At 41.6% G+C, this 22,731-nt stretch overlaps 1 protein-coding gene across 3 annotated transcripts in view; it reads left to right on the forward strand.

The window, feature by feature from the left end:
* Positions 1-22,731, forward strand: part of LOC129170955 (protein shisa-8) — an 84,210-nt gene that overhangs the window by 10,642 nt on the left and 50,837 nt on the right. For all 3 annotated transcript variants that reach the window (XM_054759136.1, XM_054759135.1, XM_054759137.1), the window contains one exon: positions 22,565-22,680. In XM_054759136.1, coding sequence (XP_054615111.1) covers positions 22,565-22,680 — 116 coding nt within the window. The remainder of the gene's footprint in view (positions 1-22,564; positions 22,681-22,731) is intronic.

Below are 22,731 nucleotides of genomic sequence, written 5' to 3' on the forward strand. Positions count from 1 at the left end.
ACCTTTCCCTACTTTGCCTTCGCCCTCATCCTATTCCTGTCAGCTGTCTATTTCTATATTTTGTCATGACATCTTCATTCGGCACTGCCTCCTCTAAGGATTCATGCGGAAAAGGTTGCATGTTTCGGATCGGGGGACACATGTGTGCATGGCAGATGGTTCCAAAGTACAGTGCAGTATTTATATCATCCATGTGGTCAAATTATGTATGTACACCGTGAAAGCAACTTTCACAGACTGCAGCCAGGACATCTAGAAAGCACTGTGACATTTACTGGCCATTAATCCGCCCCGGTACTTCAAACTAATTCAAAATGCAAAGTAGCTTGCCATGCAATAGAAATACTGAAAGTAAATCACAAATGTTATGTAAGGCTTCCCACATCAATATCAGCAGAAATATCAGCAGCCCATCACAAAACCCAGCATCGTGCCACACATTGTCATTATCTGCCCTTTGTGAGGATTTTTGTGCTTTGGCAAGTCGCTCCGACTTGATCTGATTCATGGTGTTGGGTCTACTTGTATGAACTGTATGTTTGTGCGTCCAAACTTGGCTTGCATTTGCACTCCGGTGATCCTGGTAATGGTCTTGTTCCAGTGCAGATTGACACTGGCTGCAAGTCGCCCTGACAGAAAATCAACTGCTTACATGGCGCTGTTTGCTGGAGCGTGCATCAGTGGCGAGCATTATGACCGTCTATGCGCCATATAGCTTCCAATCTATCCATGAATCTATCCATCTAAAGCAAGACTGAACACTCCACTCCACAGCAATACAAGGGAGGAGTGGAGGGCTTTAATGTACTCTACAACTGCCATGGAACACACGACCATAAAAAATACATACCTCAAAAAATAGATTAACAACACAACATAACGATAAACATCAGGATTGCTGGAATAGTCAAGACAGTGTATGATATGCTGCTGTGCTCTACGCCTCCAAAACATAGAGGAATACACTCCAATACAAAATGATGATCATACATTAACAACACAAGACATTTCAGGGAAATAATTGATTATTTTTCCACCTTCTTTTAAAACTCAGCGGTCTCCATCCGCGCATGTAAACACGGTGGAACACATACACAATAATGGACAGGCGACAGAGAAAGTAGCGCAGAGCGATTGTGAGGTCTGATTTTTTTCAAGGAGGCATTTTTGTGATGCAAATGTATTCCTCTTCTGAACGCATATTGTTTTGGGAAGACAAACTCTTTACTTAAGTGGCCCCACCAACTAACCAGAACTACCTTCCTCATCACCGAAATCCGACCAGAGCTCGGCTCAGGGGACGAAGTGGGGGGGTAAGTCACCGCTGATGGACTACACTGCTGATGGGGATGTCATACAACTTCATGTCAGAAAGTCCAAACTATCCCTTTAAGAACACAGTTGCACTCACGCAGTGTGTTAACAACACGACAAGACTCGCACCACATTGTAAGCTGACCGGAAAATGGATGCAAACTGAGGCAAAATTTGGGGGTAAAAAACACGCTAACCGGAGCAGACGCTAACCAAGGTTTGACTGTCATTGCAGCAACGTCCAAACAATTGTCAATGGGTCGTCAATTTCCACTGACTCAGTTCCCATTTCAAAATCTTTCTGCAAACCGTCCATGAAATAAAACAGGATGATGGCAGCATCCCCCCTCCCCAAAATGTGAAAGGTGAGCTAGTTGGTTGCTAAATGTCATAGTTCTTTACTCATTATTCCTTTAAAGCGTTGAAGCCATCATATTAGCTCAGCATCCTGTTTCATATCAGCAACACTTCCTGATTGGCTCCAGGCCACTTCTAGTTACACAATATTTGCACACATCTTCTTGTGTTTTTTTCTCTGCTTGGCCAGATCTCAAAAGATAAGTTTTCTTCTGCGTTCTCATTTCTGCAAACTAAACTCTCTGCCTTTCTTCCAGTCTTCACATCCATGTTATTAGAGTTGTATCTCGCTCCATTGTTTTTCTTTTCGATCCGAAAATACTTATGTGCTAGCCCAAGCTGTGGTACACCTTCTGCTGTGCCGGAACACCGTACAGAAACAAGAGAGAAGAGGGGGATTTCACATCTTTGCTTTGCTGCTGTCTTTCATCCTCCTTCCGGTTCCTCAGTAGTCAGTGAGTTTTTGATCATTTCTGCACTTGCTCTGCCACTTTGTCCTATTTTCTTTTCCCTAGTGTTTTGGTTTGGGAGTAGAACCTACAGAAAGCCTGTCAAATTTGCTGCGAATATCAAATGTGTTGAGAAGAGCTGCAGCGGTAATATGTGGTATTTTTCAATGTTTGTGAAACTCAACACAAGGGGTGTCCCAATCTGATATTGATATCAGTCTGATACCAGCAAAAAATAAAATCAAATCACTCATTAAAACTCCACAAGCAGTCCATTCCAGACTCCGCTCCAGCACTTCTACACAGCAGCCCCGGATCCAGCATGCTTGCACATGCTCACAACAACAGTGATAACGAAGAAGGAGCAGGACCGACACACGCCGAAAAGACGCCACAGCCAAACGCAAAACCCCCCATGCACAAGTTCCCCATGGTGGCACAGAACCGGGGAAGTTCAACACGACCAACCCCATCACGCATCCGAGTCAAGACCACAAAAACACAACACGAGGATTCTCGCATGACCACAAGGGTAGCCCCCCCGAAACAACCAACACTGTCTAAAACAACCGCAAAGCACGAGAAAGTCAGTTTTTCTCATTTCTACTGTTGCTGACTGTTGGACTATTGTAGCTTTTCTAGCATTCCCCACTACAAAATAATAATAGTACAGTAATCCCTTGCCAGATATATTCATTATATATATTCATTACATATATTCATGCGGCCTATTATTCGTGAAAAAAAATGCATATTTAAGCAAATGCTATGTATGTTTTGCCTAAATTAAGCATTTTCAAGCATTAAAATGGTTAAAGGAACTCAAATACACATGGAAGGCATTCAGAAGACACATTAAAAAATGCTGCGATGATATGTACTATTCTACACTATTCACTAGGTGTCAGTAATGTTTGGTACAACGCACAAGCGCCGGACTTGATTTCCAGAACAACAGGCTTTTGTTGCAGGTCTGAATGATCTTGTAACCCACACCCAGCTAAAACTCAACTCTGAACTCTCAACGTCACTTCCTGTCCACCCCTACTCAGCTCCCCTCGGACTGGACCGCATTTACAGCCGCGCACGTGAGCACAAGTCTTATTGATGCCTTATTATGTCTACTATCGGGTAATGCAAGTGTAAAGATGACTATGGGGTGTTATTTCATGACTAGAGGGCTCTAGTAATGTTTAAAACCATATTTAGAAAGTTTTCTACGCCCCAACTATGAAAATATTCATTAATTCATTTCATTTCTATGGCGCTTGTCCTCACTAGGGTGGCAGGGGTATGCTGGAGCCTACCCCAGCTGACTCTGGCCAAGAGGGGCGGTACCACCTGTACGGGTGGCCAGCCAATCGTCGATCACACATGGACAAACAACCATTCACACTCACATTCATACCCGTGGACAATTTTGAGTCTCCGATTAAACTAAGATGCATATTTTTGGAATGTGGGAGGAAGCCGCAGTACCCGGAGAAAGCCCACCTACACACGGGGAGAACATGCAAACTCCACACAGAGATGCCTGTGTGGCCAACATGCTCACCACCAGGTCACTGTGTGGCCCTCACGAAAACATTTCATTTATAAACAAATAAGTTCATTTATCACAGTCGGTCGTGTCCGGAACCAATAATTCGCGATAACTGATGGATTACTGTATATATGATTCGTGCTGATATCGAATGGGATTGGTATCAGTATTGGCAGGATACTCAAGGCTGCATAATCGATATCCTATTGGGGACACCCCTACTCAAGAACAACTACTGTACATCACACTTTTACAGAGCATTTTTTGGAGCATATACGAAGTATTTTGTCCAGTTGACATTCGTGTTTCTATCAAAAAGTCAAGTGCAAAGACTTTTTTTGTCTGCTTGACTGCCTTGCACCAGTTGGAAAATGTGAACTAATAGTCTATCTGTGCTTTCTAATTAAGTCAGCATTTCAATGTCAAGTTTTCCACTGGTAGTAGGAAGAACGAAACAGCAAATTGAGGGATGACACAGCAGGCAAAGAGATTCTGATGGCTCGCCCTTAAGCTGCAATGGGAACGATATCTTTCTCCCTTTGGGCGGCCGTGGAATAAGAGTGAAATAACCCAGTCAATAGAAAAGGACAAGGGAAGTGGGGTTCCTCATTTCTTCAAGTCAGCGATGATTGTCAAAATACAACTTACCTTATCCATCCGCTCCTCCCTCTCGACAGTCATCTCTTTTGTAATCCATCAGCTTGCTTTCCATTTTCACTTTCTTTCCTCGTTCTCCAAAATCTTCCTCTGCTCACATCCATGCCCGCCGCTCTATGAACACATTTAATATGAATGCAGTGAATGTCTGGCACTTTCTTTACAATCATTTTTCCAATCATCATTTGTACTTGTTATCTCGGCTTTATTCCCAAAAACAACCTTTTTTCCTCCAAGAACCAACACATTCTACAACTCGGGCCGTCAAAAGATAGATGGGAAGAAATAAGCCAGACAGAGACAGCTGGCTGGAGAAACTGGGGGAAGACAAATGAGTTCATAGATGTGAGAACGGGAAGGCACCAGGATAGACAAACGAGGACAACATATGGTGACTAGGAAAATGCAGAGGAACACAGAAAGTGGGGCACTGCCTCCTGTAGTCATCATCATTAATGGTGGTTTTATATGTTTATTATAATCTGATAGGTGCGGTTGTGCCATCATTGAGATTCATCATCTTGGCACCAAGGTCTCTAAACATCACATACAAATAAAATACGCTGGGTGCGTAAGTAGGCAAAATTTTTAATCATGATAAACAGAGTAGTGGTATATCATTATCATACCCGCGGTGCATGAGAATGATTACATATGATAAGTAGCTAGAGGGGTTTCAAGTTCTCTTTCACGAGGATAGGCTAGAAAATACTGCAGAAATCAATATTACCTACTTTCTTCAATCCTCTTTTTAGTACCTTCACCAAGCACAAGAGCAAGAGGCAGGCGTTGTTTTGATTAAAACGTTGCATAGTGGTTGCACATGTGCCGAGGAAGAAATACGTAACATATTTGTGTACATTGAGAAAGAAATGTGTCAACAGTTTCTCTTTTTTATCATGCGACTCACAGTGGAACCATTTCCTCCACCCCGGACTGAAAAAGATGTTGTCAACAGTTTAAGCAGTAATTCTCCATGAAGCAGAAACACACGCTAGTTGCACTGGACTATAAGTTGCTTTTATTTCACAAAATTCAAGACCAAGAAGCCTTTTCACCTGGAAAGGCAAGTTATTCAACTGTACAATAGCACACAGAACAACAGCCTGAGTAAGTGTCCGGTACGTTAACATAACCAATTCACTGTTATTCAGCTGCACAACAGCATAAGGAACATACCTGGGAGGTTGAATAGGCTAAATGAATATAACAAGCCAGCGAGCTCGACAAACAAGTAACCAATAAGTAAGTTCACCAAGCTCCCGATCCCAAACCACATCACCGAATCCATTGAATTCTTCATCCCCTGTGACCTCCAGCCTAGTATGCCCTCCCGCGGCCGTTGAGGGTAATGTTCAGGCCTCGGTTCATGACAGCTGCTATATATTAACATTTAAAAATATGTTCAATTATATGAATATTTGGATTTATAAGTCGCACCTGACTATAGGTCGCAGGACCAGCCAAACTATCAAATTTATTCCAAAAATATGGTAACTTAAACAGCACAGTCCATAAAAGTTCCACTTTGTGTGCCATTCTATTTGTCTATTCCTCCATTGTTCAGTCACCTGTTTGTTCCTCCTTCTGCATTGGCATTCTAGCCACATGCAACCCCCTCGCTGCTCTCGTTCTTGGTATAAATGAGCGTGATAAATCTTAAGAGGGAGGCAGACCTCTCTATATGCTGAACACACCGTGTGGCTCAAAGGCAGTAGATGTTGTACCAGATGTTAACTGCTTTCATTTAGGAGAGGAGGGGGGAGGTCCAGCACAGCCTTGGAATACTAGCTTGTGAAAACACACAAGCATCATAATAAGACCACTAGGATGACAGTGGAGAGCAGACCTCCACCAAGGCCTACCATGCTGTATAGAGAACACAAGACAGTGTCATGTTTGGTCTTATACAATCCATTTAAGGACACCAACCTTACAAAAATAATCAGTTCCAGGGTCAAACCATCACAATGAATTGTACAGGTAAATCAAATTCAAGGCAACAAGTCACTTTTATTTATACGGCGCGAGTCAAGGAAGGGTTGATTTGGCTTGAGATGGACATCCTGTAGAGACAGACGGAAAAAAGTAACAAATAAGTATAAAGTATGGAGTATGTGGCATAAAGTAAGCATTAGCATTCTTAACCTCCGTGCAAGTGTAAAAAGAAGTTAACCACTGTTACAAAAGTAGAATTACAGCAATGAAACTGCCACTGCCACTTGATCACGGGTGTCCAAACTTTTTCCACTGATGGCCGCATTCTGAAAATAAACACTTTGATATTTTTATGGATGTTTTAATTTTGTGAAAAGGCTTAAAAAACCTTTATATATATATATATATATATATATATATATATATATATATATATATATATATATATATATATATATATATATATATATATATATACTGTATATATATTTAAAGACATTATTATTACAAATATTAGCTGTTAGTATCAACCTTTCAGCTCATTCTCTTTCCATTTTGCCTTTTCCTCTATTTTTCCCATTTGTGCTGTGTTTTCTTAGCTGAATTCTTTTCTACATTGTGTCGAGGGGCCAATAAAAACAAGCTGTGGGCCGCAAATGGCCCTCTGAATGGACTTTGGACACCACCGCACTACATTGCGGAGGTGGGAGCAAGTCAGTGTTTTACAAGTCCCAAGTAAGTCTCGAGTCTTTAATCTCGATTCAAGTCTCAAGTAAAGACGTCCAAGTCTCAAGTCAAGACAAGTCAGGTCGGGTCAAGTTATCACAGTGGAGAATTATGTTGTCTTGCTGGAAATGACATCGTGATGATCACATTACTTGAATACTTTCAATGGGGACACATTTTACTCAATGCATTTACTGAAAATCAAGTATTTTCAAGTCATCAGTATAAAGTCCAAGTCAACTCCCGAGTCGCTGATGTCAAAGTCCGAGTCAGGTTACGAGTCTTTATTGTCAGGTCGATTCCACAGACAACAAAATTGTGACTCAAGTCCAAGTTGTGTGACTCGAGTCCACACCTCCACTCGACTCTCTCCTTACGTTCTTTTCTTAACCCCCCTTTCTGACGCTGGTGCTTCTTTGGGGATATGTGTCACATAAAAGCAAAGGAAAAAGCAAAAGGCACTTGCAAAATGAGCTTTTGTTAGCTCTTGCGGGGCCCACTGAGGTCTTTGGTGACGTCGTGCGTGACAGCAGAAGAAAAAGAAAGTCGCTGAAGAAAAGCAACGTTCTCAAACTTCATTCGGCTCCCACGTCTGGAGCTGACTGACAGATAGCTCCAGGCTTTATTTTAAGAAGTGTAGCAAAGCCTGATTTTGTTTTATTTGTTTATTTTACAAAGATGTCCTATGTGAAATGGCCGGCCATTAAGTTTGACCAATGCAAGAAGCACTCAATGAATGAACCAATTAATTTGTGTGTGTGTGTGTGTGTGTGTGTGTGTGTGTGTGTGTTACATCTTCACTCATATGTGTCTTGGCATTATTTACACATTCCCATAAGCACTCAGCGAATCATGAGCTGTTGTTTACGATTCACTTTGCCTCTAAATCTCTTTGTGCTGCCATCTGTCTCCCACTATTTACCCCTGTGTCCCTTTACGTGATGAGCTTCCAACCAGCCCAGCTTCAACCATTAAGTGGATTTATGTGGTTTTCCTCTCACTGACAGCTAGAGGAACATTGCTAAGATCCCATCTCCTTCTTTCTTGCTTGATGTATGTCTGGCTCATCTTTTTTTTTTTACTGCCAATGAGATATGGGGATGTCTTGTTAATGTCGGCAAGCAAAGCAAGCGCAACACGTGAACGTTCAAGTGGACTGAGTGGATTATCTGTACAATTACACGTTGGCAACAAGCTTCCTATCACGATTCATGAAAGTTAGCATTGTGGTTTCTACATGAAAGACTGAGAAAGACTAACCGGGAGAGAAAACAATGTCCCCGGCATGGGGAATAATTTGAAAGACAGGAAACGTATCGTCGACCACAGTGGGCAGCTGCAGGAGGGAAAATAGGAAATAATGAGGCAGGCACAAGAGAGAAGATGACTAATTAAAAGATGCCGTCCTTAATTAATAAACTCTTAATACCCATCTGTGTAACAGTATGTTGCGGTTTAACACACAAAATCTGCAACAGCAAAGAGAAACCTAACCCCAAAGAGGTTGTATATTTTAGAAACAAACCATTTTGGGGGGAACGTCACAAAAATATTTAGGTCAAATACTAGCATGGCTGTAAATTGTCCATAGGTGTGAATATGATTGACTGGCGACCAGACCTCTCACAGCCGGGATAGGCTCCAGCATACACACGAATCTGGTTAGGACAAGTGGTAGAGAAAATGAATGGAAGGACTGATTCCATCCATCCATTTTTAGATATTTTTAGCTAGCTATTAGCGAAACCTAGCTAGCTAATGCTAGCCAGCTATTGAGCATTAGCTGTTAGCTAGCTAGCCATTGCATGCACCATCACTCGATATCAAAAGGTAGTTTTAATGTGGCTCAAGTCGTAGAGTGGTTCTCTCCCAACCTGGTGGTTGCTGGTTCGATCCTCAGTCGGTGAATAGATTTCAACACACTTGTAGGATATTTCAACATTCATTCTACATTTCAGTTTAGCTTCAGCATTCGCATGCAATTTCTAATGGCTATTTTGTTTTTACACTTGCATGCCAGTTCATCTTCGACCATCATATCATGTAAGATGATGAAAGTTTGACACTGAGTGATTATTTTCATTTCCATTATTACCAATGGGAAAAATTGTTTTGGTGGAAGGGTGAAAAGATTAAAAAAAAGATTAAAAAAGGATAAAAAGATTTTTTTAAAAAACATACAATAATACTCAATATTGCAGCATTTTTCATGATCCTCAAATAGAGGATTGATTAATTGATTATTTTGTAAATATTCACCATCCTGCAAACTAACTTTAAAAGAATAATATATATTGTAATTGTAAATATGTGCGCATCAGAAGACTTCAGGTGAGACATAGCAGCTTGAGAAAAATAAAGAAATTTTTCATGTAACACAAGTACAGCTGAAACTAGCGATTATTTTCTTAGATGTTTGTTACTTGGACTAATTGAGTAATTGGTTAGGCCCTAGACGGACCAAATCAATATGAACCAAACACAAGCAGCTAGCGGTGTGGGCCACAATCTAGCAGAAAAGAGGCAAACGTTTTGAACACTGTTTTCCAAAGTCAAAGCTGGTGCGTGTGAACATCTTGTTTGGCCTAAAACCCAAAGATAATAGGCCTGCTTTCACGGATGACTGAGGAAATTAAAAAACATTCACATTTGAGGCGAAAAACAATTCATGAAATACCAAAATAGTTGTTGATTAATTGGATAATCGATTAACCAATGATTAATCGCTTAATTGTTGCAGCTCTAAACAGAAGTATGTACAGTAGCTCGCTATTTAAGCTATCACTCATTTCTATAGCCTTGTGTGTAAACATAACTGTGAGCTATAAGCGGTTCCAAATAAACGTACGCCCATGCATCACGCTCACAATAAGGCGGTCAAAAAGGGGCGGTTTACGGGCTGAGGATGCTACAAGTGTGTGTGTGTGTGTGTGTGTACACTCGAGTGTGTGTGTGTGCTGTCTGTGAGTGTGTGAGTGAATCAGAGGGCAGTTTGTCATGTTGCTGCTCCACAACTCTGATCCGAGCTGACAGGTGAAGCTAAGCGCAGCTAAACAGCACACGTAACGCTGTGGAAAGAGAGAGAGAGAGAGAGAGAGAGAGAGAGAGAGATGCAGACAAAGACAGATAGAGAGAGCAACGACACAAAGAAATAGAGGGAAGTGGCAGACAAGGAAAGAGGGAGCGCCAGTGTGAGAAAATGAGGGATGGGGAGATCACAGTTAAAAAAAAAAAAAATTTAAAAGTAGCCTACAATGTTGAGAGGGAAAATCGCTAAATGAAAAGTGAGAGAGAGAGAGAGAGAGAGAGAGCGCTAAATAGGAAGCTGCAGAAATAAAAGGAATTGAGATTAACTGTGGGGGAAATAAGATTGGTTAAAATTACTATTTAATCAAAGGAGCACGCTCAGCGGGTACATATTTTATTCTTTCACACCATTAATCTACCCACAGCCTCCCCACTTTCTTCTCCACTCCCACTCTATCAGCTGGGGCACTGATGTGATGTGATGTCTTTTGGATTTTTCATACGGAAAACTTTCAACCAAAGCCTCATTATTGCACATCATAGCGCAAGCATTGTTTGTCCTAATATTTAACGCACCTGCTTTACAATCCACTGGTATAGAATTCTGGTATGCAGACGGAGTCTCAAAATGATGGTTTTGGACTTTTTAGCAGTGAGATTGTCGAGCACGGACGAGCACGGACTCAACAAAGGAACCCTCTGTGGCATGTTCAGCCTGCATGATAGGAGATACAATCACATTTTTAAAGGTGATATTAAAGGTCCCCTTATACGCAAAATGTACTTTTTAATCATGTTCTACGAGTAATATGTGCCCCGAGAGCCTGTTTATGAGCATCAAACGTGCTAAAAAGTCTATCATCTCCGTCTGTTTGCTCCATTTTTGAGAGAAAAGGAGCTCAAATGTTCGCTTTTGACGTTTTCATGATATTACAGGAGCAAAAACCTCCTTCGTCATGGACATGATACAGCCTCTCACCTGCCCCTAGCCAGAAAAAGGCTTCGCTACACATCTTAAAATGAAACCATGAGCTGTGTCAACTATTTGTCAGTCAGCTACAGACACGGGAGCTCTTATAGCTTCTTCCTTGGTCCACCCGTCCACACAGTTTGGTGCGAGCCTGCCAGTTGTCCTCCTAGTTACTGCTTGTCTGTTTGCATGGCACTGTGCACAGTTAGGAAGTAAGCTACGGAGGCTCCAGCAGAGCTCATTGTTGTCATGATTTACTGGCAACGCAAGTAAAAGCAGTAGGTCAAAGTCAGCAGACGGAGGGAAGGCAGAAAAGAAAGACATGTAGGCGGATAGCAACAGAATGGACATGTTGATGGATTCCATCTATCGACGGCAGAGGTAAGCCAAAGTCATGGTGAAAGGGAAAGAGTTAGTGTTTACGTGGAGCTGCAAGTGAGTGATGTGTGGGATCATTTAAGACTTTGGCAAGAGCTGTTTTTCCATTACTATATTACTCTGCACTCGTCGCAGTGTCCTTGCAGTGTTTGTGTGTGTTTAGTATACTGCAGGTGCGTACCCAGTGGTGTGCAGTCAGGGCCAGCAAGGCATTCTCTGCTGGCCTAAACTCCATCAGAAGCACTGACCTACATTCACAACTTAAATTGTAGTATTTCTTCCATGGAATTGTACTCATTTGTTCCCAACAGTAATTTCATAGCAAGTCTCTTAGCTGCACTGATTCCAGTATGTGGAACCGCACCGCAGCACTTAACGAATAAGCAGCCACGTTACCGTCAGACTACCCCAGGGCAGCTGTGGCCACAGATGTAGGTTACCACCACCAGTGTGTGACTGAGGAGTGAATGAATAATGGGTTCGCTTTATTGTGAAGTGCTTTGGGTGCCTTGAAAAGCAATATAAAAACTAATCCATTATTATTATTATTATTATTATTATTATTATTATTATTATTATTATTATTATTAACTGGGCTTGTTGCTTTAGTAATAAGGGTATTCATCCCCAATTCTGTAATAACAAGCATTGTTATTCTGCACTATTGATGGTTTGTATGCGGTATTAAGAGTATAAAGTGCTATCTGTTGCAGGGTGCTTTTGAGCAGAATGCAGTGTGAAGGTAATATCCGTGCATGTGTGAACGTGTGCTATGAGCTAAACGCAGGTTGGCTGCTGAGTCACTTTGGCTGCTCCGCTTAGTGAGGTTGCTTTCAGTTGCGCCACATTGCAAGGCGTCCAAAGTTGTGTATTACATCAGCTAAAGAAGTGAATGAGCATTCAGCCATTATCAGCCGAATAGATTTGTTCTAACAGGAAGGCGTTGAGTGTGATCCTTATAAGGGTATATTCCGGTAAATATGTGGTAAATATCCCCCCTTTATGGAGCCGCAGGAGATTAAGGCCATACGTGCTAATTGTCTAAAAGCATAAACACTTTGGGAAGACTAGCTAAGCTGCTTGTAAGTTCATTTGTAGTTCACGTTGACCAGCTGCATCCCCTCAACCACAAATAGAACCGATCCCGTCGCTCCGATTTGCCAATCTCTTGTGCATGCTTTTCAGTTCTGAGTCACAACTTCATTTAAAAAGTACGCCTTGGGTGAATATCCATCATAGTACGCCGACCACGCGGGTCACATGCGTCTGTGCCCGAGGTTGTAATCCAAGGTCACTTAGTAACTCTGCATTTTACTATCCGCTGTGTGCTACAGTGCGCCAATGACGAAGTGTTGTGTTGCTAGGAATTCATCACAGCGGCCCTGACTATGACACCTTTATGTGACATGTACAGGCTGTGTATGAGGGCCCAGCATGTGCATTCATGAACAGTCAAGTCAGATGGATGGACGGATGAGGTGTTGAGCCTTCTGGGTGAAATGAAGTGGTGATTTCTGGAGAGAGGGGGAATTTTTATAATCATAATATAAAGAAAGGACAATCTGTTGCTTGATTCTGCACAACATTATAGTTCACGTTAAGGACCATGATACAACATGTTAACAAATGACTTTAACAATGACTTTTTACAAAACAAGTGCCACAAAGCATGCTGGGAAGCCACAAGCACTCCCACAGACGGGAGTGATATTGCGTGTTTTAGGGTTAATGTAGTAGTAGTACTAGTAGTAGTAGTAGTAGTAGTAGTAGCCGCCCATGTGTGTTTACTTATCTGTTACATCTGTCATTCTAGTGTTGCCACCGTGATTGTAAGCAGTGTTTCGTCTAATGAAGCCATGTTCATTTCACCGTGTGACAAGCTCACCGTGAGTTTAGCGCTGGCTATTGCTTACCCTGTTTTCTTGAAGCAAGCTAAAGTGCCTCTCACCATCTCCCCAGGGTGCGTGGGGATTGTAATCATGAGAGTGGGTGTACAGTGACGCCCTACAGATGAGGAAATGTTAGAAACAGCTCCCAGGACAATGCATATAAGGCGTATCAATCCCAATAGGCAAGAATATTTGTTCTTCCCTACAGGAAAGTCTGACGCTGAGATGGACAGTCTTATATTCAGGGTGTAGAGATTTATACATGCAAGGTGGTGCAGAGCGATTTCTCCTGAAGCGAGTCAGAGCTTTTCTTCCTGTCACTCACACACACACTAGTGGTTCATACACCAGAGGAAGCAGAGGCATCAAACAACTGTCGCGCACCTTACAAATATGATTTCTTTTCAGTTATTACAATATACCAGTTGTTTAATATCTTACAGTATATTTAGCGTTATCTTACATTTGGATCAATACAGTACAGTAATCCTTGGTTTATCGCCAGTAATTGGTTCCAGAACCGACAGAGAAGTAGGATTCCTTATTTGTGAATTGAATATTGTTGTGGTTAGAGCATAGAAAACCTTTTTATGACCCTCTAAATACAGTTTATAACATTATTAGAGCCCTCTAGACATAAAATAACACCCCTATAGCCCCGTTTAGACTTGTATTAGCCAATATAGTAGACATAATAGGAGAAAAGAAGACATATTAAACATAAAGAAGATAATATTTGATTTATTAATTCATATATTTTTGAAAAAATATGATAGAGTGAAGCTGCAAAATTCGAAGCACAAAGTGGCGCTGGATTACTGTAATACCTCTTTTGTAGTGTTGATCAAAGGCAGAACTTCTTAAACAGCTCTTGTGTTGTATCTCATCAGAGTTTTTAATAGTATAGTGGCCGGTTGGTGCATGCTTATTTTTGATGCTAAAACATTGCATTACACCAAACTATTTGCACTGTTGGCTGGAGGAAAATCTAAACAGAAATGAAGGACACATAACCCAAACCTAGAATGAACATTGACATATGTCTGTTTATTCTTCCTGTGAGCTGTTTAGGCGGTAATAGACAGCTGATAAAAACAGATCGATATCATTCTGTGGAATGACAGATGATAGTGAATCACAGCACCATCAGGGCGTTATTGATTATCATCAATAACGCCAAAGGCTTGGCAATATGATTGATTTTCTGCTGACAAATGTGTATGGAGGTGTGCATTGTGCTCGGCTAGGATTGCATTTGTGTGTGCGTGTAGGCATATTCATGCGTGGGCTGTGTGTGCGTCACGCTGCGCAATGTTTGAGAACAGATCCCCTGAGCAAAAATGAATCTTTGTTGTTTCTAAAATAGTCCCAAACCACCCCCCCCAAAAAAATAATGAGTGGAGGCAGTGACTCAGAATGTGACATATGGTATTTTCTGTGACATCATCTTTACCAACACCGCCTTCTCAGCACTGAAGCCCTGCCAGCTAGTGGTTCACATGGCCTCCAGCATGCTGGCTTCTTTTGTCATTCAGTCGCCGTGGAAAAGCATGCATTAAACCAAATAACGCCTGGTGGCTCTGCAACATTTGTTCTTGTATTGAGCTGAAGAATCAGGCTACATTTGCTGGGCACAATATAGAATAGATGACTCGTTCTCTGAACCCGCAGAGATGTTAGCAAGGATCTTCTATTCTGTGTATGTTGTGACATTTTTCATAGTAGGTGAAATGGAAATTCCGTGGTTGTAATTGTTACATTATTGAAGTATAGCGATGATAAAATTAATCCTGGCTACCGTTTTTGGTCTTTGACGGATGATTTAAGCCTGAATTATGCTCCAGCTTGATGTGCTCCTCCAAGAGCGGAGCTGTGATTGGTCAGCTTTTCTTTGTAAATCACCAAAAGGTCCGCCATAACAGAAGAAATAGTGGAGCAACACTTACATAATACGTGGCTGTCACTTCAGTCATTCGCCATTGTTTACTACTATGCAGGAAGCTACACAGCTAGTCAAAGAGAAAAGAGTTGTGGCTGCTCACTGTCAGTGAGCTTACTGTCCCCAGCATTTTGGTGGAGAATTGCACATCAAGCGCTCAATGCAGGCGGCACTCATGACTTCAGTTCATGTCCGTTCAAACAAGCCGGTGAAAGGGTGCGCTTGTGAATATCAGGCCACCATTTGATTCCCAAAGGCAGACCGTGTTTTGGAATCTCTTCTAGTGTGTCATGTAAGTGGCTCAGAGACAGTGCATGAGCACAAACAGGCCCTGGCATGGCGGTCGACTCAGCCATGCCAAGGGACATTATTTGGCAGCTGTCAGCTCTAATAGGAATACAGCAGGGTGGGAGACAGATCCAGGCTCTGTACCAAGCCTACAAGGGTGCACTATCTGGCAGCCACTGCACAACTGTGTGTCTGGTGTGTGCACGTGTGTGTGTGTGTGTGTATACGGATGTAAAATTGTTAGTTTGCCCCGACAGACGAGTGTATCAGACCCTCTGAGACACGCGCTAGCCTGTGTTAAGGGTTAGCGTTTACTTAGCCTACTTTTGGTGAATCGACCTTGTGTGTGTGCATTTGTTTGCTGAAGTGAGTGAGCACGTATGTGATGGTTAGATACCTGTTAGACTACTTTTTCTTTGGCTTTTTTGCAACACTCACAAGAGAGTTTCAGGAAAACTGTTCAATGAAAACTGCACTTTTTGGAATTTTGTCCATCTTCCACAATCCTTGACATAAACACGTGTTTCTCTTTTCTGTGCTTTTAAAGATGAAAAAAAGAATAGATTAAAAAAAACAGCTCAGCAGTGCACGTAATGGGAAACACCTACGCCGCCTACAAAGCCCGCAAATGAAACACCTCCAACAAGGTTTTCTGGTTTTATATCCATGCTGTGGCCATGTAGTAACAGAGACATTCATGACAACATGTAATACTTGCAGTATTTTGCCTATTTCGGCCATTCTAAGCATTACCGGAACATCTTTGCTCGGCGCATTGATTTCACATAGCAACGTCGTACAAACCAACGCCTACACCTAGTGCTAACTTTTCCGAAGTCAGAAATAAAAACGCAGCAGCAGTGACGGCATCTCGAGTATGTAGCCTGACCGTTTGGTCGTGTCTGAGGCGTTGCGAGCACGACGCTGACGCGCTACAACGAGTCTGTGGTGAAGATAGTGGCTAGCCAGTGTGTTCTGGCTAATGTCGTTACACTAGGAATGTAGTTCGATGGACGTAACAATGTTAATAATAAGAATAAGAACAATGTCGCTGTAGCTAGGTTAATACGCACGTCACATCATAGCTTTGTTGGCGCTTTTCTGAGACTTTTTCAGACAACTTCATAGGAGGAATACGTATGTATTTATCTGTCTTTACATCTTTAAAACACACAGAAAAGAGAAAGACATGTGTTCATATCTCACGTATTGATTGTGGATGATGGGCAAATTTTTTTTAAAAAGTGCAGTTTTCCTTTAAGAGAAGGTTATGTACACCTTATTGCTTGGTATGTTAGTGTCGTGTTGTTTTTACTTACTATTGTACTATTACTACTCTGCTTACATTATTTTTAGACCTAAAAAACAAAATTTGCAGGTCATCAGCTGAGCATACATTTTCTTGTTTTTACTTTTTTAAATTACGTATTACTTATTCATTATTTAAATTATTGAAATGTTTATTTAAATTAACACCAATGTCACTCACACTGTTGACAGAACATACGAAAGACGTAAAATGCAGGAATAAAAATATGAACAACACAAGATTGTGGTTGTCTTGCACACCGGAACAGGCGTTGCAAGGGAGACAGAGACTTATTGGGAAGAGGACGTCTCAATGAGACCATAACGGTTCACATGTTGAAAGACGCAGTCTTGAGGCTTGATGCTGGTTGCGACTTAGACCGAGCATGTGGCCAACGCCGGTCGGCATTTCGCCACTTTCTGAGCATTTTACGATGTCTAATTTCACTTTTCACTTTCACTTCCTTTGACGCGTTGAAATCAGAAGTCTGCCCCACACCTGGGAGACATGAGAGAGGTTAAAGTTTAAAAGTTAACAAAAAGGCCTCAGAAGTTCCATAACTGGAATGTATGTGAGCCTCTATGCTCTCATCCACGTTAGTGGCCCCTGGAATGATCTGTGGGTGGCGTTTACTACGCACTAACCTGCTGTGACAGCCAGGAGTGATTCAGCTCCAAACTGCTGTGTTATATTATACGCCCCCCAGGAACTAGTGTGTTTGTGTGTGAAGTACAATAGTGAATGTCTTATTCAATGGCCAGGGGGTGGTTTTCTCGCTTTATTTTTAGCACCAAGCGCTCTTAGGCAATTCGGGAGAGTAGTGCATGTTTAGTTACACAACTAGCACCGAGCCACCACGCGGATGTGATGCACCGCTGCAGCTGTTTCACAGTGGTTGACTCCTTCGCCCTTTCTGATATGCAATTTCAAACCTAAAGTGTGTTTGCCTTCTCTCCTCTGCTGTGGAAAAATGACTGCAGAGAAAGAGAGAGGGGGCGATGTGGGTGAATGAATTAATCATGCAAGGTTTTGGTCATGTCATAACAACAACAAGCAAGTTAAGTGTTTGCGCTGAGCCACTACACTGCCGCTGGTAGCGTACAAATATGGCTCGCCACGAAAAACTAAGGTTTGGGGTTTTTTCAACATTCAATGCTGCAAACATTTATTAAGCAGCCTAACTAGCCTCATTAAGGAAATTTAGAATTTAGAAGAAAATCTTAATTAGCACATCGCAATGTGATTCTGGTCACATCTCCTGTTCTCCTGCTTTGTTTTCTGCTGTTTAACCATTTAAGCTTTCACGTTGTTACCAAGTGCCACATCCTATCAACAGAAATATCACTGCAATTGTCAGCCTGCTCCCGTTTTTGCATTCTAAGCATCAGTATGATCACGGATGTCAGAGTGATGCAAATACATCCACACTCGAGTAAATATGAACTGACTGATTCAGCAAGAATAGATGAGCAATTATTGTGCATCGTAAACATTCAACGTGCTCAGTGACATGACTTATTATGCCTTTTCCCGGTTGGCATTCAAATGGGTGCATGCATGTGCTCTTGCCTAGAATGAAGCAGTGAAAGGAAAAGCATGAAGCCCATTAACACCAGCCATGGCAGGGTGTTGTACAAAGTGTCATATGGACAGAAAAAAAATGAGTCGTAGTCGTAGTAGCAGCAGCAGCAGCAGCGGACAGTCAGTCAGATGGAACATGACAGATTGTCAAAAACATTTGTGTTTGAAATACTACGTGTCATTTACAGTGCTATCATCTATCCATCACCTATCTACAGGATGTGAGAGGAAGGTCATGTTGACCTCTAAACTGTCATAGCATTCAGTGGGTGAGTATGTGCTTTACATGATGACTACAGCACAATAAGATGGGTGTTTACTTTATTTGGGAGTTTCTGGACTGCTGTAACAACAGGACAATAATATTGCTGCTTAAACAGGAGACGTACGCTGACTTGATTAGTGTCATGTTGGTCGCTGTGGACGATACAGTAGAACCTTGGCTAGCGTCTTTAATTTGTTCCAGAAGGTCTGACTCTAACTGAAACATACTCAAACCAAATCCCATTTCCTATAAGAAATCATGTAATTCCAATGAATCCACTCCAGAAAGCCAAAAATGTTAACACAAAACACCTTTGTATATTTTTAGAATTATGGTTTTACATGCAGAAAGTGAGCTGGGATACGCTCCAGCATACCCCTGCGACCCTAGTGAGGATAAGCGGCACAGAAAATGGATGGATGGAAGTCGTACTGGACTATAAGACACATTTGTTAAGAAATGTATTTCACACAATTCGAGACCAACAACAGACATTTAATCTGGACAGGCAAGTTATTCAACTACATAACAGCACTCAAAGCAACAGTTAATGTAACACATCAGCAGTTATTCAGGTAGACAATAGTATAAAAACATACGTGGCTGAATAGGCTAAATTAACACAATAAGCCAGCGAGTCCAAAAAGCAAGATACCGGTTAGCAAGTTCACAGAGTTCTCGATCTCATTCCACATCACTGAATCCATTGAATAGCCTAGCACACTCACTTCTTGGTTCATGACAGTCCGTACGAATTAACATTTTAAAACTATGCAATTATGCAAACAAAAGTGCGGCTATAGTTCGAAAAATACGGTATGTACAGTTTTCCCAAGTCAACATGACTGCTGTGGGGTAAAAAGAAAAAAAGAGGTCTTTAAAAACAAGAAAACTAGAGGTGGACTAAGGCTTCTGCATAGCTCTTTCAATCAACTGTTATTTGAAAAGTACTAATATTGCAGGCTTGAAAAAGAATGAGGTCAGAACATACTAAAGTGGAGGAACAAAAGACAAAACACCAACCACCAAAACATCAATAGATGAGCAGCAGACAGACTAGACTCTGGGGGCACAGTTCAGGATGGCCAGAACCAGCAATGCACCGCCGCAATGAAAATGAAGTATGGGGCGACAACATGCAGGGGGTGGGACAGGCTGGGAGCGTGACGTCAGCCGATGTTACAGCCGGGATTAGAGGAGGGAAGAGACTGATACATAGAAAGATAGAGGGACGCGGAGAACAACAAGCCCTTGTGAGCCTTCTGCAGGAGAGGGGAGGGGAGGGGAGGGGAGGCCATACAGAGAGTAGCCAGCACACACAGCTCCCTTTATTATGGAAAATGAGAGCAGGGAAGAGAGCGGAAGACAGATGAAGGAATGGAATGGAAGTGGACAGATATTAACAAGATGAAAGAGAACTGGCGAGCGACGAGAAAGCGCAAGGGCAAGCGAGATCACAGTGAGAGCATGGCTACATTATGTTCCTGACGTCTGCACCCCTCACACTAGTGCATTCGTCCTTGTATGGGATGTCACCACAAGCGCTGTCCTCATTGCAACTAATTTTACACGTTACAATAACAAACACGGCGTGTTTGTTCATATAATCCTTATAGTACGACAGTGAACTATTCAGCAGGCGCTTTTCCACAAACACCTGCCTTGCATGGAAGTTGCCCCGTTTGAACTATTAAGGACTACTTTCTGTGCACCTCCTTTTTTATTTTAGTAACATTTCAGCAACCATTTATTTTATAGTACGTCTTCTCAAGGGTCAATTCTGTAGCAACAAAAGTTGAATATACAGGTGGTCCTTGGGTTACGTACAAGTTGCATTCCTAGAATATGATGTCTTTGAGACATTTTTATTGTATTACCATACGTATTTTTGTGATGAATGCGGAACACATGGTAATCTGGTCTACTGGCCCCGCATGCATGCAGATATCAAACCCCACAGCTGTGCATGTGTGGCGAAGTGTGGCAGTATGGACTAAATCTCAGAGGTCACAGTGTTGTGACTGCACTTTATTACTGCTGTTGCTCGTGTTTTATGTTTACTGCTCTTATAACTACGGGGAATCATTTCACACTGATATTAAGCTTTTAATGCTGGTGTGAGAAGTCGGGAAATAAAGTTTACTGATTGCTAGCACGAGCGATTACTCCGTCTGAGCTGAACTTTTCCCCGACTTTAGCTTTAATGTTTGTAAATACCAGAAAATTTTTGGGGGGGGGGATTTGAATTGGAGTAGCAGTCAGAAGTATTTTATAGTGTGGTAGTTAGAGAGTGAAACAGCGGCTTTTGGAAAATACATTACATATTTCTTAACCATAAATGCTCCAATTCACGCATCTTGATGTTTAACTTTTAGGTCTACCAAAGCAAATAACTGTAAGATGGTCAGCATACTGCAGCTTTATCTACCTCTGCATATGCTTTAAAATATTGGCTGCAGCTGTTGCTGTGAAACTCCTGCTTGTTGCACTTGCCATACTGTTATTGTTAGAAGTGGTATTAAGTCCCTTTTTCAAGGACTTTCCTATTCACGCTGGTCTTTTGAAATGGAAAAAATGTTCCTCTAGAGCAGTGGTTCTTAATTATTTGCTGTCAGACCCCACTGGAGGACAGAAATGTGTCTGTAAATGTGTTCGGGTGTTCAGAATTGAGTTTTGGTGGGTCACAGCCGCAACAGTCAACCATTTTATTCGAGATTTTTACTTGGGATTATTGTTCCTGTTGTGAGATCACTCAAACCTGCAATAAAAGCCTGTTGTTCTGGCGATAAAGTCTGGCGCTTGTGTGTCCCACCAAATATTACAGTAACAATGCTGACATCTAGTGACCAGGGTGGAACACTACATATCATCACAATGAATGCATCTTCTAAATGCCTTATATTTGTATTGAAGTTCATTTTGCCATGTTTATGCTGAAAATGCTTAATTCAGGCAAAAAGTATGTAACTTTTGTTTAAATATGCATTTTTTTACTAACAATAGGCCGTGTTTAACAATGAAACAGCATGATTTATTCATTCATATATATTTGAACAACCATTATAAAGTGAAGCCGTGACATCCGAAGCGCAAAGTAGCGATGTATTTCCGTATACTTGTTCATATAAGACCATGTGGTCAAAAAGAGCTATGTTTTCCTTTTTCCTTTCTCATAAAACCAGCGTTAAAATGAAAAAAATAAGTTGTTCCATGCTTTGATGAGTTTTCACAATAGGCTTTCTCCAATTATGGCTGCTTCCAATGAACTCCCCGACCTTGTGCGGAAAAGTCCATTTATGTTTTCATGCAATGTCTAATATCTCTTGTTTAATTTGTGCAATTCTTCATTAGCTTCTTGTGCAAAAAAGGTTTTGAAAAATGGAGGAAGGTTGAACAGAATAAAGAGTTGGCTAACTCAAACTAAATACACAGAAATGTCAAAAGGAAGCACAAAAGTAAATAGGTTGTGCTAATTTCGGAGGATGAAGCACAATAACCAAATTAAACATTTAACGTGTTTAAAATAAAACCATCTGGCATCAGCGTTCCAAGCTGCTTTGTTTCCTGCCGCAGGTTTGGGTAGAACTGTTTCTTGCTTATGTTTTAGTTTTCAAGACGGCATCAGAACGTGTTCAAAGGCGTCACAGAATAAAAGATGAGGAAACGTTCCCATTGGCAAACATACTGAGTTACAGTATATTCCTTTTTATCCTTGATTCCACTTTGTTGACAAAAACTAAAGAAGTGTTTTCTCTGACTTATAGTTTGGTGGTTATGGAGATGAAAAATCATGGGGCCGATGATAGAAATGTTTAGATATGTCAACATTATTATTGTGGATGATCGCATCAGATGCATTTATTGGAGGTAGCATCTAAATGTTCACTTCTGTCTTAGTTGTGTTTGCTTTATGTAATGTTCTTCTTCTCCTCAGGACTTTGACAGAGCTGCTGAAGCAGCCAGGCGAGGCGGGAGTTGTGGATGGAACCGGTATTCACCACCCTATAGGGACCAATGGTATCTCGGCCAGGGCGTTACGCTCCAACAACGGTCAGTCCTCACACAAAAGCTTACTCACAAACTGACAAGACAGAGTTGGAC

Source organism: Dunckerocampus dactyliophorus, chromosome 18 (assembly GCF_027744805.1).
Source record: "Dunckerocampus dactyliophorus isolate RoL2022-P2 chromosome 18, RoL_Ddac_1.1, whole genome shotgun sequence".
Lineage (NCBI taxonomy): Eukaryota > Metazoa > Chordata > Actinopteri > Syngnathiformes > Syngnathidae > Dunckerocampus > Dunckerocampus dactyliophorus.